This window comes from Crocodylus porosus, unplaced genomic scaffold (assembly GCF_001723895.1).
Source record: "Crocodylus porosus isolate Cpor-Errol unplaced genomic scaffold, CroPor_comp1, whole genome shotgun sequence".
Lineage (NCBI taxonomy): Eukaryota > Metazoa > Chordata > Crocodylia > Crocodylidae > Crocodylus > Crocodylus porosus.
Window position 1 is genome coordinate 10,043,740 of NW_017728909.1, and position 17,917 is coordinate 10,061,656.

General features: G+C 42.6%; 1 protein-coding gene across 1 annotated transcript in view; it reads left to right on the top strand.

The window, feature by feature from the left end:
- DYM (dymeclin) overlaps positions 1 to 17,917 on the top strand; it is a 337,064-nt gene that overhangs the window by 12,172 nt on the left and 306,975 nt on the right. Inside the window, exons 2-4 of the mRNA XM_019531678.1 lie at positions 13,808 to 13,860; positions 14,663 to 14,756; positions 16,430 to 16,563. Of these exons, the coding sequence (XP_019387223.1) occupies positions 13,808 to 13,860; positions 14,663 to 14,756; positions 16,430 to 16,563 (281 nt within the window). The remainder of the gene's footprint in view (positions 1 to 13,807; positions 13,861 to 14,662; positions 14,757 to 16,429; positions 16,564 to 17,917) is intronic.

Consider the following 17,917-nt stretch of genomic DNA (forward strand, 5'->3'; position numbering starts at 1 on the left):
AATAATACTTATCAATAAAGATAATTCTTGTCTTAGCAAGTTATAGTGTTTTAAAAAAAATTGAAATAGGATTTCCAAAAATTAAATTGAACTATAAAACTTTCTTGTTCAGTGTAATAGTGTTGCTGATTCTATTTAAATAGCGTTCTGTGAGACTGTAGAACAGAAGGTAGAAGAGGTAGTCCACAGCCAAACAGCAAAAAAAATCGTGTCCTTTGTGTTCCCTTAAAAAAATAAAAATAAGTTCTGACTTTTCTGCATTTGTGGAAAACATGAGCATTTATAAAAATTGACTATTACTAGAACTACAGGTCGGGCAACTAAAAATATTTCTGTAAAAGAGCTTATTAAGGAAAGTGGATTTGCTTCCCAAAATCACAACTTGGTACTTGATTAGATAGGATGGGTAAGAGGCATCATGTCCAGGACTATCACTCATTTAACATTTTGCGGAGCTAAGCCCTTTCTTATTTATACTTTCTAAAATAGCTAGTGAATTGTATTTTTAAAGCAGAAGATAGCAGGTAGATACATTACCTTCTTAAAATGCATTGAGATTTGCATGTAAGTAAATAACATGGGCTGATCTCATTTTCACTATGGTTTTTCACTGAAAAAGTTGTCAGAAGCTAAAATGAAAGTTTTTGGCAAAATGATATATGCAGCAGAGATAAAAAATGTTAAGCTTGGAATTTTACACTTAGAAGAAATAAAATCCACTTGAGAAATACAAGCCTACTATAATTTCATTGACTTTAATCTTTTAGGACTTCAAGATTCCAGAAATAGTGAAGTTTTTAGTCTTTGATTGAAAACTGGTAAATGGGGATTAAGTTTATTTAATAAGCAGTAGTTATTTTTTTGCATAGAGGTCAAGGTCACGTTGTTCAAAGGCATTCTACAAGCATAGCATGCTTTTATAATGGAGAAAAAGTGCATATTCTTGCCACCCACATGTATTGGCTAACAGGTCGTAACTAAGATGTAGTATACTCTTAATATAGGTAAGTTGGTTTGTAATTTTTCGTGTTAGCTGGTTGAGCTAAACACTAGGGTAGAGCTAGGGACAGACATTACCCATAAATCAGTTTAAGTGATCAGAAACTGGTTTAAACCAGTAATAGAACAGACATTCAGTGCACATAAACCAGGTTGAAAGTGCGTGAAATTAGTTTGTGATAAACCTGGTTGAATGTAGTATCAGACATAATTGATTTGTGTTAAACCGGTTTATGCAATATCTGTCCCAGACCCTTTTCTGGTTTAACTTTAAACCAGATGCCCCCAGCATGCCAGATGCTTTGCAGCCATGGGTGGGGCTTTCAACTCCACAGCAAAGCTGGCCCCTCCTCTGTGCTCCCTGGCTGGAGCGCCAGCGGAGACTTGCAGGCACAGCCGGGTCTGACTGGCTTCTCCCTGCCCCATCCTCCCTCTCACCACTCCCTGCATACCTCCCTCCTCTCTTCTCACAGCACGGACTGTGTTAGCTCATGCTGAGAGGTGGCTGTGTAAGGCAGACAGGACAGTGTCTGCCTGGGTCTTTTTGGAGCTAATCAACAGGTAGCTGGTAACATCCCTCCATTGCTTCCTTGGAAAAAGCTGTTTAAGAAGAGCTTTAAGTATTGAGAGAAGCTTTTTTTTTGCTGATGGGTTGATAAATAATGTGCAAGTCCCTGCTATGTAAGCAAATGCTGTGTAACTCCATGCTGGCTCTGCTGGTCAGAGGAGCGGTTGGTGGGGGGGGGGGGCTCCCTAATCACATTGTTTTCAGGTGCGGTACTAGTTGCTGATAATAGAGCTGATAAATGCTCTGTTATCAAGGAGGTGGGGGGACCCCTCCCTAATCACAGTGTTCTGCCAGGGGCTGGCCACGCCCCTCTAGGCTCAGCAATTTGGAAGGGAAGGGAGGGCTGCTCTAGTGCCCTCTGGCTGCTCTAGTGCCACTACAGGCATGTGCCTGCATTTTCTCAGTCCAGAAGGGATGTCTGCAGTTATAAACTGGTCCATCCTAGCCAGGTTAGACTAACCTGCAAAGATTGAATCAATTCAGTCTCAGACTTTTTGAATATCTGTCTCTAGCCTATAGGGGATAAACTAACAGGTATAGAAGTGGTGAACTTCCTTGTCCACATTAGGATTTTACCATGTAGTGGTAAACACATAAGAAGACAACTTTTTTTTTCCTAATAAAAGTTAATCCACAGAGATGCACACATGCTAACAGCTTCTTCCTTAAGCGTTTTGCAGCCGAAGACAATGATTTTAGGCAGAATATCACAAATATGATAGTGTGACAATTTTGTCAAAGTAATAATGGAAGCCTCCTCATCTGAATGATTTAAAGTTAGAATAACTAAAGTGCCTGGGTATAAATCTGTAGATTTATACAGTCAATCTCAGGTTTCTTCTGTTCTATGACAAATGTATAGGTAATTTCAAAAATATAGCATAAGGACAATAGGCAGGCAAGGTTCCTTGGGTAGATGTGATACATTTTATTAGACCAACTGAATAGTTACAAAAAAGTTCTTTGCAATTATAAAACTCAGCAGTATAAGGGCAAGCCACTTCTTTTTGTGATGTACCTGGGTTATGGATGGAAATGTATAATGTAAATTCTAGCTGTCATTGTTCCAGGCAGTGAGTCTCTCAAAAAGAAGATACAGTGTTATAGGAACTTCTTGACTTCTTACTCCTATACAGATGACTAAGCTATTGAATTTGACAACTTTAAACAAAGATTGAAACTTATGCCACAATTCATGAATACCTTTTTAAAAGTGTCCTTGGCAATATGGTGGCCCTTATTTCTATGGGTAGTTTCTTTGTTTTTTTTAAGCGGTAGGAGGATTAGAATTCTTGAACAGTGCCCTGTGATCAGTACTCTAAACGAGCTTCACTCCGTGAAAAACATTCTCTCTTGTTGTTTGGCAGTACTAGGAAACAGTTTGAAGCCTAACAGTGCTACACTGTGGATTAATGAAAGGATCCTTGCTTAATATTAACTTTCCGTCTTTATATTCATTCATTAACTAAACAGCATCTCCAGAGGGATTGTGGTGCAGAGCAAATCTAATAGGTAGTGCTAGTGTTGTTGCTTCATGCCACCTCATGAATCTTGGCTGATGACATGAGGAGGCATTTTCTGAAGAAGTGGTTAATATAGGCTATCTTCTGTCTTCATAACAGAAAAATTATTCAGGCAACTTTTTCCACATCTTGCACACTTTTTTTTCCCTACTTGGGCTTAGCTGACTCCTACTGTTTACATGGCCATTTATTTTGTATTTCCTGTTAAGCTTTGCCTCAGCTTCCTAAAAATGGGTTGATTTTTAGTTATATACTGCACCCTCTTTATAAGCTCATCCTTGGGGGCCTGATAATATTTTCTGAGAGCAGTAAAGCAATAATATTACACTCTTTGGCTATGTACTTACAGTGGTGGGGAAACTTACATGATAATGTCTATATTTTTTGCTGAGATCTTACAGGCATATCCTTTCCCACATAGGGCACTCCTTCAAAATGGCAAAATTAAATCCCTTGTTCTTGTTCTTGCTATCAGAATTTGAGACAGGTGGCATGGGGGAGATTTAAGTTCTAAACCTTTTTTTTTCTTGGTTTGAAAAAAATTTCTCAAAATACAAAGGTCTGCACTGCAAGTCTGAAGATCCTGTTTTCCAGTCTGGTTTGATCTAGAAAAGGAGTCAGAGTTTCACCTAAAGACTTGCCATTTTAAGTTTGCCTCATAGAGTAATTATGCATTAAAACCTATGTTGGAAAGTTAAGCACTAAAAAATTAGGGAATTCCAGAACTTTGCTTTAAGAGATTAACATCAATATTTAAGATTTCAATGCTGAAGCAGTTAGAGAAAATTTAATTAACCATGTCATTTCGCCTATACATGTGCTCTGAGGTGGAGATGAAGTGTTTTAATTAGAGCGGCTCTCGGGAGCCCCTCTAATTAAAACACCCGCAGCATCTCATGTATTCAGCCTCCTGTGTTTCAAAGTGCCCCCGCCACCATTTTGAAACACGGGAGATGCTGCAGCACGCAGACTCGGTTAATCAAGTCTGGTCCAATGCGTTCTAATCAGAATGTGTTGGAGCACGTGTAAAAGTGCCCTGGGTTACAGGACCCCATGGTGAATTTCTAAGCACTCTTTTATAAAACATTAAAAAAACCCCAAAAACAAAAATCTTAAAAGATTAAGATTATACTGTGTTCAGGAAAAACTGTGTGGTAGAGTTGGCACCCTAGAAACATTCCCCCAATCTGTCAGTGTCAGGAAGGAATACATCCTGATGACAAGCAGCCAGCTGGACAGATTTTTAAGTGTGAAAAAAATTGAGAGAAGTCCCTGTTTTGTTCAGACCCTGTAAACTCAAACGTCTGTAGGTGTTGACTCCGTTTTCCATTTTTATACCATTTGTTTTTAATTACAGCTGTATGTTTCTAGAACTGAAATTGGAGACCACCTAGGAGATGAAATTTTAACACTAAAAAATATATTGGTGAGTAAGTAGTCTTTCTGAAATTCATCTGTAAAGGCAATTTATAAAGCAGGAAACAAAGCAGTTGTTTAACGGCAGAGAAGCTCACAGTCATAAGTTAAAATTGTCTTTAGAGGCAGGGCATTAGACTTTGCTTGCACCACATGTTTTCTTTCTCTCATCGGAGCCGGTCCAGTGCATAGGGTAATCTGTTCAATTCTCAAAATTAATTGCCTACTGATATCTCAGTTCTCTGGTGGACACACTCCATCTTGAAGCATTTGACTCATTTTACCATTGAAAGTCTTTGTGACCATTTCTTTGAATGCTGATCTTACCAATACCCTATTGTCTTGTTCCTATTTTCATAAGGAATGGAACTGTTTGCCAGGTTAGACTCCTGACTTGTGTCACTTTTGAGTTCAGTCAGATTGCTTACTGGGAGTTACTGGCTAATGTTCTGGAAGAATTGGAGCATTGGCAAACTGATTATGGTAACACTTGCATACTTCATTTACAAAAATGTATGATTTAGATGCTACCACTCTTTCACAGGGTGTGGGGAAGTGGGAGGAAACAACACACAATAATTACTTTAATCATTCCTCAGTTTCTCCTGCTCTTGGTGATGGTGGTGATGATCCTCATCTTTAAGTGCTTTGAGCTCTTCAGTGCTCAATGTTTATTATACAGTTTTTTTTCTTCTTCAAATGTTAACTTGGCTTAATTTGATTTCTAACAGTTCTCAGAATATAAACAGATGCTTAAAAAGGTGCTGTTCCTGTGGCTTAGATTCTGTTAATTTTGTCTTCGTAGAAACTATAAATGCTTTCTTGAAAATCCGGGGTCTTGGATCACAAAATCATTTCCAAACAAATGTTTATAGACCAGGGAAAATCCCTGTCTAGAAGCTCTGTTTTGTTTTCCTTCCAGTCCAGTCAGCTGTCCTCCAAGAGGCAGGCACACCACTGGGTGGCAGGAACAAACTGATGAGATTGTAGCCCGAAGAAAGAGCAAATATGAGACCTTGAATTTGTTGATGGGGAGCACGCGTGCAGGTTGCATGGGGCTGGGAGTTTAAGCAGATTTCTCTCTCTTACCTACCTTTTGGAATGAGGAGTTTGTGGAGTGAGAAGGGCTTCACTGGGAATCTTTTTAAGGGGGCTGAAGTGCTTATTTTCAAGTCAAAGGGATTGTTGGGCTTGATTTACCTTCAGATGCTCTTGAATGTGTGCTTACGTACAAATGGGTTTCTGTCTGTGATCTTCCTTTCTTATTCACTGGCCTCCATTTTATATATCTCCTCCTCACGCAAATCCTCTTCTTTCTTAGGGGCTGAGATTTGGGAAGAGTCTTGGGTCACATACGGTTGCCGCAGGCTGTGTTTTGTTGGTGTACAAAACTAAATTATGGAACTAGTTATTCAGTGTAGTTAGGTTGTGGATCTCATCACAAGATGTCAGGGGCGAGAGGTGGAAAAAGGTTTCCAGATAGATTTGAGTAGTGGTTGGGATTGATGCGGGGATTTACCTGCGGTTTGGGCAAGGAAGTGGTGGTTGGGGGATGAGCGTTGGAGCTCTCAGGTTCTTGTTCATGTTTGGGGAATCCTGTCTCGGTTGTTTATGGTAAGCTGCTCTGATCCTTTTGGGTAGGGTGGGATATAAATCTAATAAATAAAATATGAGAGTAACTAGAATATCCAGAGTGAGCGGGGGAGAGCATGTAAAAGCTTTCATAGCTGGGTTTATCCTAAAAACTTCATGGGAATATGTTTTTCTATTGCTGTCCACTATGTGGGAAGTTATTTCATCTTCCTGGCCACTGCAACAGCTGCAGTAGCAGGGACTGGGAGTAGAAGCACCTGGTCCAAAACTGCCAGGTGCACTAGGTGCTGGCTGGTTGGGAACATGCTGGCACCTCTGTTTCAGTCCCTGCTGCTGTAGCTGCTACCAGGTTCATGGAGAAGAAAGGATTGCATAGCCGCTGCGGGCCACTCCTGCGGCTCCTTCGTGCATCCAGAAGTGCACTGCACTTCTGGATTCTCCTAGCAATCTGCTGGGTTTTGGAGCTTGGTGGGCCATACACTGGGGAGTAGCTGCAATGGCAGGAACTGGAGCAGGGGTTCCAGTATGTTCCCAACCAGGCAGGGACTGGCGGAGCAGTCGGGTAATGATCCATTTGGGCCTGTGCTTGCCAGAATGCAATGTATTAGAGATGCTGTGCAGGTAGGAATCTTCTGCTGGGATTTGACGTGTCAAGGGGATGTGCCTTCAATCAGTGCATGAGCAAGGGTTGCTTGCTCCCCACTCCCAAACTCCTTGGGGTTTGCAGGGGGATGGGCTGCTCTGGTGGGTGCTCCATGAGTCCTTCCCACTGCTGAGAGACTGCCAGGAGCTGGGAAAAGTCCAGTAGTCCTTGTGCATGTGCTTTGTGAAGGAGCTATGCACCATCACGTTGCCACTGAAGATCAGTCCCATAGTAAATGAACACTAGCCCTCCTCGTGACTGAGCTGTGTCAATTTGGCCCTCCATTACTGAAAGGTTACTGACCCCTGGTCTAGACAGGTTATTAGTCTGATCTAATAAAGTAGTTCCTGTGGAGTCTCAATTTGAAGGTCTCCTAGGATTGTGGTGATTGAATTGGCCAAATCCCTTCAGCCTTGCTGTACTAAAATCTTTTGGATGACTTGAGGGTGAGTGGGACAGCCAGACCTCCCTGGAACAAATCTGTTTTGTATTTGAATCCCTAGAGAAGTTTGTGCTTCTGCAGGCAGCTCTCTTTTTTTTTTTTATAGGGAGAAATCCTACTGAGAACATGTGGGATGATCTCTGATTACCATACAATAACATCCTGGGCAAAACATTCTGCAAGGAGAGATTTGAGCTTTAGGAGCCTTTTGGGTCACTTTTTAAAGCAGCCAAAGTACACTTCTGTTTTGAAGTGGTTCTGACAGCAAAAAAAGGGTGCTAACCCAGGGTAGTTTATGAATGCGGAGGGAGTGATTCCTGACCCTGCTAAACTCTGGCTTTCCTCTGAACCTCCAGGTGCTTTACTATTGGGCTGAATAATTTATTAGACATAAATACTTTGCATGTCTATGACACCTTCTACCCAGAGACATCCAAAGCACTTTAGAAATGTAAGGAGAGAATTCTCGCCTGACCCTTTCATTAAGAACTCTGCATTGATAGGTCATACCAGAATTCACTCCTCACTTGTTCACCATTCAGAGTTCTTTGATAAATTGTATTTCAGAGGAGAAGCTAGGAGAAAGCCCAGGCTTCCCTTCAGTGCTGTTGGCACAAGGCGGTTTGGGTAATAGAGAAAGGATGAGATGAACAAGGGTGAGAATCATTGGCAGAGAAAGAATTAGGTGGGGATGGGCAATGCAGCCAAGAGACAAGAATATAATAGGTGAAATAAGTGAGTCAGAGCTTCTGGGGTTCTGATAAGTGTGTGAAAAGATACTGGGATAGATGAAGCTGGAAACAGGCAGGATGGGAAGGGGTTGGAAACTATATAGTAAAGCAATTAAAACCCTTCCAGATTTTTTCCCATCCTTGAGCTGATGCATTAACTGTTCCCTGGCCTGGTTCCTTTCGGACATCGTATGTCACCCACTTTTTTGTTCTGAAAGTCTGACTGCAGTGTAAACGCCTGTGAAATATAAATTGGTGTCTCCAGGCCACAGATGAGAGTTTAGAATTATGGTTAGCACAACAGTACATTTAACCTTTCTCAAAGGTACCCGAGTGCCAGTGAAAGAATAAGGAGCAGGATTAATATCTGACTCAACTGTTTGCCTGCTGGACTCTCTTCCACCTTGGCTCTGTTGGACAGAGGGTAAAGTGTGTCTTGTGATAGTACTTTTCTTTCTGGTCAGAAGCTGACAGTTGAACATTCAGCTCAATATGCATAACCTGAAAACAAAATCCCGTTTCATAGCGATCCTTGGTAAAATTTCTCCAAACTTTTTGATTCGGGTGGCAGACAGCAGCTTTTCCAAAGACTTGATTCATTTCATATGGACTAGATAGTGAGTGTGTCGATACATGTTAGTAATCTGAAGCAATAAACTCCAGTGCATTTTTACCTGATGTTTATTGTTCTTAGGCATGCCATTTGCATGTGTGCCTGGAACTGCAGCATGTTGAGCTAGGTTGGAGGAGCCCTGGCTGGCAGAGGGTCTGGGAGGTCAGCATGCCAGCCTGGGGCTGCTCCAACCTGGCTCAGCATGCTGCAGAGGGGCTGGCTGGGGCACAAGGGTAGGGATAGCTAGCAAGCAACCCCCCTACTGAAGCACCCTTGTGGACCAGCTGGCTCCTCCAGTGTCTACACGTGCGTAGCTGTGGAGTAAAAAAAAAAAAAAAATCTGGAGTAGGAAGTACTTTTATTTACAAGTTATACCCCGTTGCGGATTCAGTTCGTTTACTCCTGCCTAATAGCACGTGTAGGTGCCATGACACTTACTACGGACCTAATTAGACAACTGCAGTAAATGTCCAGTGTAGATGTGACCAGTAAGTTGGGGAAATGGAAGTGAATGAACTCCACGTCTTAGTATGAGGAGGTACAGGTTGTAGCTGTGTTTGTCTAAGGGCATAGGTAGACAAAGTTCTTCAGATAAATCCAATATCTTTTATTATTTGTTCTAATATTAATATTAGACCAGATCTCCTCAATGATTACTTTGCATTGGTTTTTCACTAGCCAAAAACCAGCTGACAGGACTCAGCACTACCAGGGTAAGGGAGATCATATGCCTATAATTGGCAGAGATCTTGTGAGGGAACAGCTTGAGAGGCTGGCCATCCACAGGTCAGGTGGCCCAGATGGAATGCACCCAAGAGTGCTAAAAGAGTTGGCTGACATCATAGTGTGACCAATGGCAAGGATATTAGAGACCTCATGGCATTCGGGAGATTGTAAGAGGGCCAATGTAGGGGCTTGAAGATTGGAAGAGGGCCAATGTGATGCCTGTCTTCAAGAAGGAAGGAAAGAAGATCCAAGGAAATGCAAGCCAGTCCGTTTGACCTCAATCCCTGGAAAGATCTTGGAAAGAATCATCGAAGAAACCATCAATGACAGGCTAATGGAAGGCAGCATGCTGAGAGAGAGCCAACATGGCATAATTTTGGGTAAGTCTTGCCTGACCAACTGCATTTCTTTCTATGACTAGGTGACTTATCACCTGGACAAAGGAGAAGAGGTTGATGTCATATATTTAGATTTAAAAAAAACCTTTGACTTTGTTTCCCATGATGTCCTTATGGTAACATTTGGGAACTGTGACCTCAACAACTTTGTGGTCCAGTGGCTGGATAACTGGCTCTGTGGTTGGACCCAGAGAGCGCTAGTCGGCAGAACTGAGTCAACATGGCACACGGTGACCAGTGGCACCCCCGAGCACTCGTAACTTGGACCAGTAATCTTTAATATATTCATAAATTATCTGGATTCGGGGGTCATAAGTGGACTGGTTAAGTTTGCAGACAACACCAAATTATGGGGAAGTGCTGTCATGATAGAGGATAGGCTGGCAGTTCAGGCCAACCTGGACAGGCTCGCAAGATGGGCGGAACAAAACCCAGTGACATTCAACACAGAGAAATGCAAGGTGCTCCACCTCGGGAGAAAAAATCCACATCATAGTTATAAGCTTGGCAGTGCTTCGCTCACTGGCACCACGACCAAAAGAGTCTTGGGGGTCACAATGGACCACAAGATGGACATGAGCTACTAGTGCAGTGCTGCAGCTGGCAAAGCAAATAAAATTGTCTTGCATCTGCCAGTGCATCTCAAGCAAGACCCGAGAAGTCATCCTCCTACTTTACTCGGTCTTGGTGAGGCTGCAGCTGGAGTACTGCATCCAGTTCTGGACTCCACACTTTAGAAAGGATATGAAGAAGCTTGAGAGTGTCCAGAAGAGAGCCACGTGCATGATTAGGGGGCCAAGAGAACAGGCCTTATAAGGAGAGCCTGAGAGGTGTGGGAGTCTTCAGCATGGAGAAGTGAAGGCTCAGGGCTGACTTGGTGGCAGCCTGTAAGTACATAAGGGGTGTGCATCAGGAACTGGGAGAACGTCTGTTCACCAGGGCACCCCAAGGGAAGACGAGGTCTAACAGACACAAACTGCTGGAAGATTGTTTTAGACTGGACATAAGGAAAAACTTCTTTACCATCCAAGTCTCCAGAGTCTGGAATAGACTCCCCCCTAGAAGTGGTGCAGGCACCTACTCTGGATACTTTTTAAGAAATACTTGGATGCTTATCTTGCTGGGGTGATCTGACCCCCGCTAACTTCCTGCCCCGTGGGCAGGGGCCTGGACCGGATGATCTCACAAGGTCCCTTCCAGCCCTAACGTCTATGGAATCTATGAAATTATTAGTTGGTCTAATAAAAGATTTACCCAAAGAAGGTTGACTTTTTAGTATGTTGTTTCATACCATGTTTCTTAAAATCAGCAAGGTAGGTTTGGAGGCATTAAAGGGCAGATAGAAAATCTGTTGGCTTTATAGTGTGTCCTATACCGTACTACACGAGTAGAATTTGTTAGGTTAATAACAACATTAAACCAAAAGAGGGAAATTAACATTCCAGTTCTGAAAATTCCCTTCCTGTCTTGCTGTGTGTTGACAGAAGACTAGACCCTTGGATAATTACTGTTTAAATTCTATATCTTTATGGTGCTTAATGTGGCCTTGGGAAGGAAACCTAATAACCATTTCTGTTTTCACTGCCACAAAACCAAACTAATTCCTGACCTACTTCACACAGGCTTTGAGGATTAGTTAATTTGTACAGTCCACGGAAAGCAGTTTATGGTGCTAGAAGTGCTAAGTAGGGAAATGTGTATTATAGGTAGAACACTGTTGACACTATTTTAAAGTAGTTTGATTTTTAGGTTAGAGGTTTTCATATAAATGTGTTATCTGGCAATTAATGTATTTTTAAAAATCCTTTGGTTGTGTACCAGACTTACAGCTATTTCTATAACATGAAAACAGTTATTATAGTAGGGTAATGGAATTTGGATGTTTTGTCTGTTTGAGGTTAAATATCTTTCTATTAAGGCTGGTTATTTTCAGCTTTAGAAAAGGGATTATATCTTTCCTCTTACAGTTATGCAATACAGAGGGGTCCCAGGGCAGAGCGAACATTCTTCTGCAAATTCAAACTGGAGTCCTGCATGGTTTTTTTTTTTTTCAATGGTGTTTATTCCAGGACAAACATGGAAGACATTGACATGTAGCATTGTCAGCCCACTTTAAATATGAATTGTTTGACAAAATGAAACGCAGGTTAATTGTCCAGCGTATAGTCACGCTGGGTGCTGAGAGACGTGAAAAAAAAAATCCCTAGTGCTTTATCAGGAGAGGCATCCATTAGTATGACCCAGCTCTGCAGTGTCTGTATAGTTTGGGTGCTTTAGCAGGACTTTTTGGCACTTTTTATCTAATAGCTGATTCAATCAGCTATTAGATAAGAGCACCAAAAAGCCCTGCTGAAGTGGCAAATCTATACAGATGCTGCAGAGCCGGGTCAAACTAACTGGATCCCTCTCCCAGGCACGGGCTGTGTTTGGTGTGAAGGTGTGCCAAGCTGAAAGTAAAGCGCTGTTTTGTTTTTTTCCATGTCTGTAAGCAGCCTAAATTTTGAATGGTGTGTCTATGTAGTAGTTTATAACCTGTGTAAACCAGGTAAATGGCATTCTGTAATTTGGATCATTGGCTTTCTTCCAGGAGTGTTAGAGATTTTTGTTTTAAATGCAGTAGTTTTATCTTGTAAGTGGCAGGCCTTTATAGGCTCAGTAATTGTCATTAATTCTGTGTGAAACACCATTGTTTCATATTGATGTCCGTTTTGCCATTCTGAAGGGACAGTTTTTGTTTCATTTCATTCTGAAGCGCCGTCCTGTTTTGTCAAAACTGTTTTGCTGTTTCGACTCATTTTGATGTTTCACCCATAGGCTATAATGGGGAATCATGAAAATGCCTAAAACATTGTCATTTTTTGCCTGATTTTGATGCGAATTGCAGGGTTGGTAGCCCCATCTGAGGGCATGAAGCCTGCAAAGGTTCAAGGAGATAGGTGCAGAAAGTTCTCAGAAACTGCACATCAAATTCTTGAAAGCAAAACTTGCTGGCAGTGGCAGCCTCCTGTCATCCGGCATGCAGATCCAGGGGCTTGCACCCCGGGAGTGTTGAGGGGCTGTGCCAGACTCCTCCCAGGGTGCTGCTGCCTGGGACCAGCGCTGGGCTCAGCCCACACTCAACACCAGAGAAGACAGATGCCGCCACTGGCCCCAGGCATCAGTGGCAGGCTCCTGTCAATTGGGCACACATCAAGGGGTCTGCATCCCCAGGAGGAGTCTGGCATAGCCCCACAGCACTTCTAGGGGTGCGAGCCCCCAGATCTGCATGCCAGGTGACAGGAGGCTGCCGCTGCTGCCTTGGATCAGTGCTGGGTGCAGTCCACACCTGGTGCAGCTCCATGGAGCTCAGCCTGGCAGCAGGAGGCAGAGCGCAGTCCCAGCTCTGCCCGCCTCCCACCACTGGGCTGTGCTCCGAGCGGCTCAGTAGCCCCATGGAGCTCAAGACGCTGCTTGAAGTTGCTTGCAGCTGAGTCTGCTGGCAGGAGGCAGTGCATAGTGTTGGCTCTGTGCGCTGCCTCCTGCCACCGGGCTGAGCTCCATGGGGCTGCAAGCCACTCGGAGCTGAGCCCTCTGCCTTCTGCCACACAGCCGAGTTCCAGGGGTGTGTGAGCTGGTGGCAGGAAAGGGAGCGCAGGCCCGGTGTTGCACTCCACCTCTCACCACCGGGCTGAGTTCCATGGAGCTGGGAGCCACTAGGAGCTGAGCAGCCCCATGGAACTCAGCTCAGTGGCAGGAGGTGGGCAGAGCCTGCATTGTGCTTCGCCTCCTGCCACTGGGCTGAGCTCCATGGGGCTGGCAGAGCTGGCCACTGGCGCCAGGTAGCAGTGGCAACCTGGAGATGGGCAGAGCTGCTGCTGCGTTCTGATGGACTCTGCCAGCCCCTCGGAGCGCAGCCCTGTGGTGAGAGGCGGGGAGAGCCAGGGCTCTGCTCCTCACCAGGCTGAGCTACATGGGGCTGCGAGCTGCTCGGAGCACAGTCCTGGCTCTCCCTCGTCTCCCACTACTGGGCTGCTTTGAAGCTCGAAACATTCTGAAACATTTCAAGTTTCCAGCTCGAAACGCATAGAAACAGCTTCGAAGCTAAACGCTTGGCGAAATTTCACACAGCCCTCATTGTCATTGCTTCTATAAATCTTTCTTTTTTTCTTTTTCCAGTGCCGAGTTAAAGCTCTTGGAAGAAGCCACCATATCAGTCTGCAAATCTTTAGGTAAGCAATAATTTTGATGTCTGTGGTGTATTTAATTTCATCCATCTGTTTTCTACCAGTAAGATTTTCTAAAAATTATCTTTGTCCCCCAAATGATAGGTGGAAATGTTCTACTTGTCTGTGCCGTTTGAACATGAAATTGTCACTACTGCTTTATTCTGTGTGCTTCCAAAGAAAGGATGTGGCTTGGGCACCAGTTACTGAGCAGACTTCTTTCACATAGTGATTTTTAAGCCATTGTACATTTAGGGGGAATGATGATAGAGGAGGAGTACAGGGTGTCACATGTGTGATGTAGAGTCCATGTTGAATAAGAAAATAATTCTGTAGGTTGCTTCTCATTTTCAGTTTTTAACTTGCAGTGTTTAGTCTTGCTACACTATTAAAACATCTGAATTATTAACTGGGTAAAAATGCTAATAAATAGGAATTATCTGAGGAACTTGTGGAAGCAAGGGCTAGTAAAAAAATTGAGTAATAGAAGGATATTTCTAAAAGGAAAATTTTACTCTGAAGATTAAGCATTTTTCACTGACAGTGAGTTCTTTTGGGTTCGGGAATAATCTCACACAAAGCAGTGTGGATTTCATTGTTTCATTTTTTGCAATGGTAAAAATGGGGACAGAAGAATCTTAAAGGTTTTTTCCTTTCTTAGCTATATGTTCTGAAAAATAGGTGGGGATGTACTTGTGTATCCTAGAACTGTGTAAACCTTAAAAACTATTTTCAATCTATCTTTTGTTCAAAATAATTATCATAATATTAAATTACAAATGCCATGTATTTTATCTCTCTCCTGTAGTTGAGAACAATCCTCGGTCAGGAAATCTTGGAGCGTTGATTAAAGTCTTCCTTTCTAGGACCAAGGAGCTAAAAATTTCAGCAGAATGTCAGAAGTAAGTTACCAGAGCAATGTGGTGTATTAGGTTCCACATTTTAAATGTATATTTTGTTCATAGCCCTTGAATACTGCCAGGAGGGCTGCTCTTTACATGCCTTTAATTAGAAAAGTGAAAATTTAGGTTCTGTAAATTTTTGTTTTTGCTTGATGTAACATTCCCTTTAAAAAGAAACGTGTATCTTATATATTTGAAATATTGGGAATGAAACATAAGAAAATTTCCATTCTCAGTTTTATGTATTATATTTTTCTTCGTGTGACTGGTTCTAAATGATGTGATAAACATATGTTTTTAAATACATTTGGATTAATCTTCCCTACCCACAATTCAGGTCTGGGGCTTTGCTGTCCCCATTGTTTCCTGTGGGTGGGCATGACAGACAGTAAAAATGCTATACAAATTGTCCTCTACTGGATTTACAGTTTGTGACTCAAAATTCCTTGGAGCATAAATAAAATTTAAGAGCATGGCTGATGAGCTAAGGACTTCTGTAAGTGTTTTAAAATGTAGGTGCAGTGGCTCTAGTGCTATGCTACTACACATTTGTTTTTCATCTTAAGAGCTTATTTTTAGACATGAAAAACCAGCTGACATCTTTTTAGCTAAATCTGTTTATTATAAAGCTGGCGCATTATCCCTCGAGTATCTGGAGCTGACCAGTCTAGACCAGAAAACCAATCTAAAATTCTATGGTTTTCAATTTGCATGGTGAGATGTACGCCCTTCGTCCCAGCAAGGAAGATATTTTAGTGTTTTTCCAGTGATTACAGGGGTGTAGGTTGTATATCCATGTTGGTCTAAGGACATGGGCAGACAAGGTTCTTTGGGTAAATCTGATATATTTTATTAGACCAACTCAAATACTTGGAAAAAATCTTTTTTGCAGGCTTTCAGTTATAAATACCCTTCATTAGGCTTGCTTTCCAGTGATTATAGTTTTCTGGAAGTGTCTGTGTCTGCAGGAAGGTGTTTGGAGAGAAAGAAGTTGAAACCTTGTAGATCCCTCAACCTTTCCTAATCCTTTTAGATCCAGGGTTCCTTCCTTGTCCAGAAAGACTCATCTCTGAAGGGATGGCTTGTGCTTTATTGTCCCTGCAACCACTTTGACAGAATAAGCTTTAGTAGGCACTGAATATGTTGGCCGAGTCCCGCTGCAGCCGCTTGTAGGGACTCTGCAGACAGTACTGCAGAGAATAGCTGGTCTTGGCTGTTGTGCCTTTGAGGTCCGCAGAGCCTCTTCCATGTAGAATGATGTCACCTGGGAAAAGTACATGAAGGGAAAGGCACACAACTCAGGGAGGAGTGCTAGAGAAGGTCCGTGTGTAGGCTGCATCCTATCCTGGAAGCAATACCGTGGCTTGTGAAGCTCTTTGGATGGGCTAATTAGCCAGTCTGCAGCATTGCAGGGGCACGACTAACCTGCTGGTGGCTTGGAACGCAGCCCATGCAGAACAGTGCGGTGCGTTTGAGGTTGTTGGTGTTTGGTGCAGCAAGTATGCCATGTAGAAATGCCTTGAGAGGTCCACCCTTTGAATCACTCAGGGGAGCCTTCCTTTTGGCCTGCCCAGGTCACTGGGACCTGTCTTCTGTAGCACACCCCTGGGGTGATCACGGCTGAATATTAATGTGTTGAATATCATTGACTCTTGTTTTTGTTTCCTTTGTAGCCACGTCTTTATTTGGCAGGCCCACAATGCATTGTTTATTATTTGCTGTTTGCTAAAAGTGTTCATCAGTCAGATGACAGAAGAGGAACTGCAACTTCATTTTACGTACGAGGAGAGAACACCTGGCTTATATGGTAGGTCTATATCTTTGCATGCAGAGATGTTTACAGGCATATTGGAGATACTTTGATCATGAGGAGAAACTGAAAGCATGTGGGGCAGGAATTTCAAAAACACTCAGCTTTGGTTCCCATTCAAGTCTATAGTAAAATTCTAACTTTAATTCATTGGTATAGTATACGAGTTAAGCCAGTGCTGAGTGAATTTTGAATCTTTCTCTTGGTATCTGTCTCCAGGGTGCTCAAAGCTTCCAGGAAGTAGTTGACTGTCTGGAATTTCTACTGAAAACAATGGGGCAGTTTTTCACAAGCACAGGGAGGCATGTGGCACCTTTTTATGCTTTCACTGACTATAAAGGTTTTTCATTTTTTCCTTTAAATCAAAAAAATAAAGGCAGAGCACTCTCCATTATTTCTCCACAGCTTAGCATTTAACAGCTTACTCAAATTTCTGTTGCTTTATCTTCAAGTTTAATCTTGATTCAGTTTTTAAACTTAGACAGTGGATGTCTTCAGGATCTTACTAAGCATCCTGTGCTCTCATGGTAGCTTTCAGCACTGTTTAGGTACCACAGGTTGGTTGGTGTGCATGGAGTGAACGTGCATCTATTCGGGAAGAATTCCACTTAGAAAGAAACCATCTGACCAGAAGATGGTGCTGTCCCTCTCTGCTCTGTGCTGTGTAAAAGTTGTCTGGCCAAAAGAAGAGAACTTAGTAACGGCAGCATCAGGGCTGCTGTGTGAAATAGTATCCATCCACCAGCCCTGCCATTGCCTCCACTAGGTTATTGGCCTTCTGACCAGATCTGCTTTATTTGAGTACATGAGAGATGCCAAGATCAAGAGAGCCCTTTGCCTAGGCCACAGCTGTACTTGGAGCAAGTCCTATCTGTTATACTACCACTGGTAGGAAAGATGATGTTACAGCTATATGGGAAACTGCATGCTCAACAGTTTGAGGGGATTTGGTTGAGGCATTTGGTTGCCTAAATCACACAGTTTTGTTTTGTAATATTTAAAGGTTAGTCCAATCTTTTTTCTTCTTTTCTTTAATATTTATGAGACTCGTGTGGCCTAGTGGATATAGCTCTAGGAGTCGGGAGACCTGGCTTTGATTTTTGGCCCTGCCACTGGGTGACCTCTGGTACAGATCACTTCCTCTTTCTCTGCCTTAGTTTATCTATCTGTAAAATTGACATAAGTATACTGACCTCCTTTGTACAGCACCTGGAGGTTTGATGATGAATGGTGCTATGTTAAAGATTGGCTTTCATACTGACGGTAGATTCTTTCTGGTATCGCAAAGATAAAAGCAAAATGTTTTCCTCTGTTATCTGACCTGGATAGTCAGATCCATTGCATCTCTAAT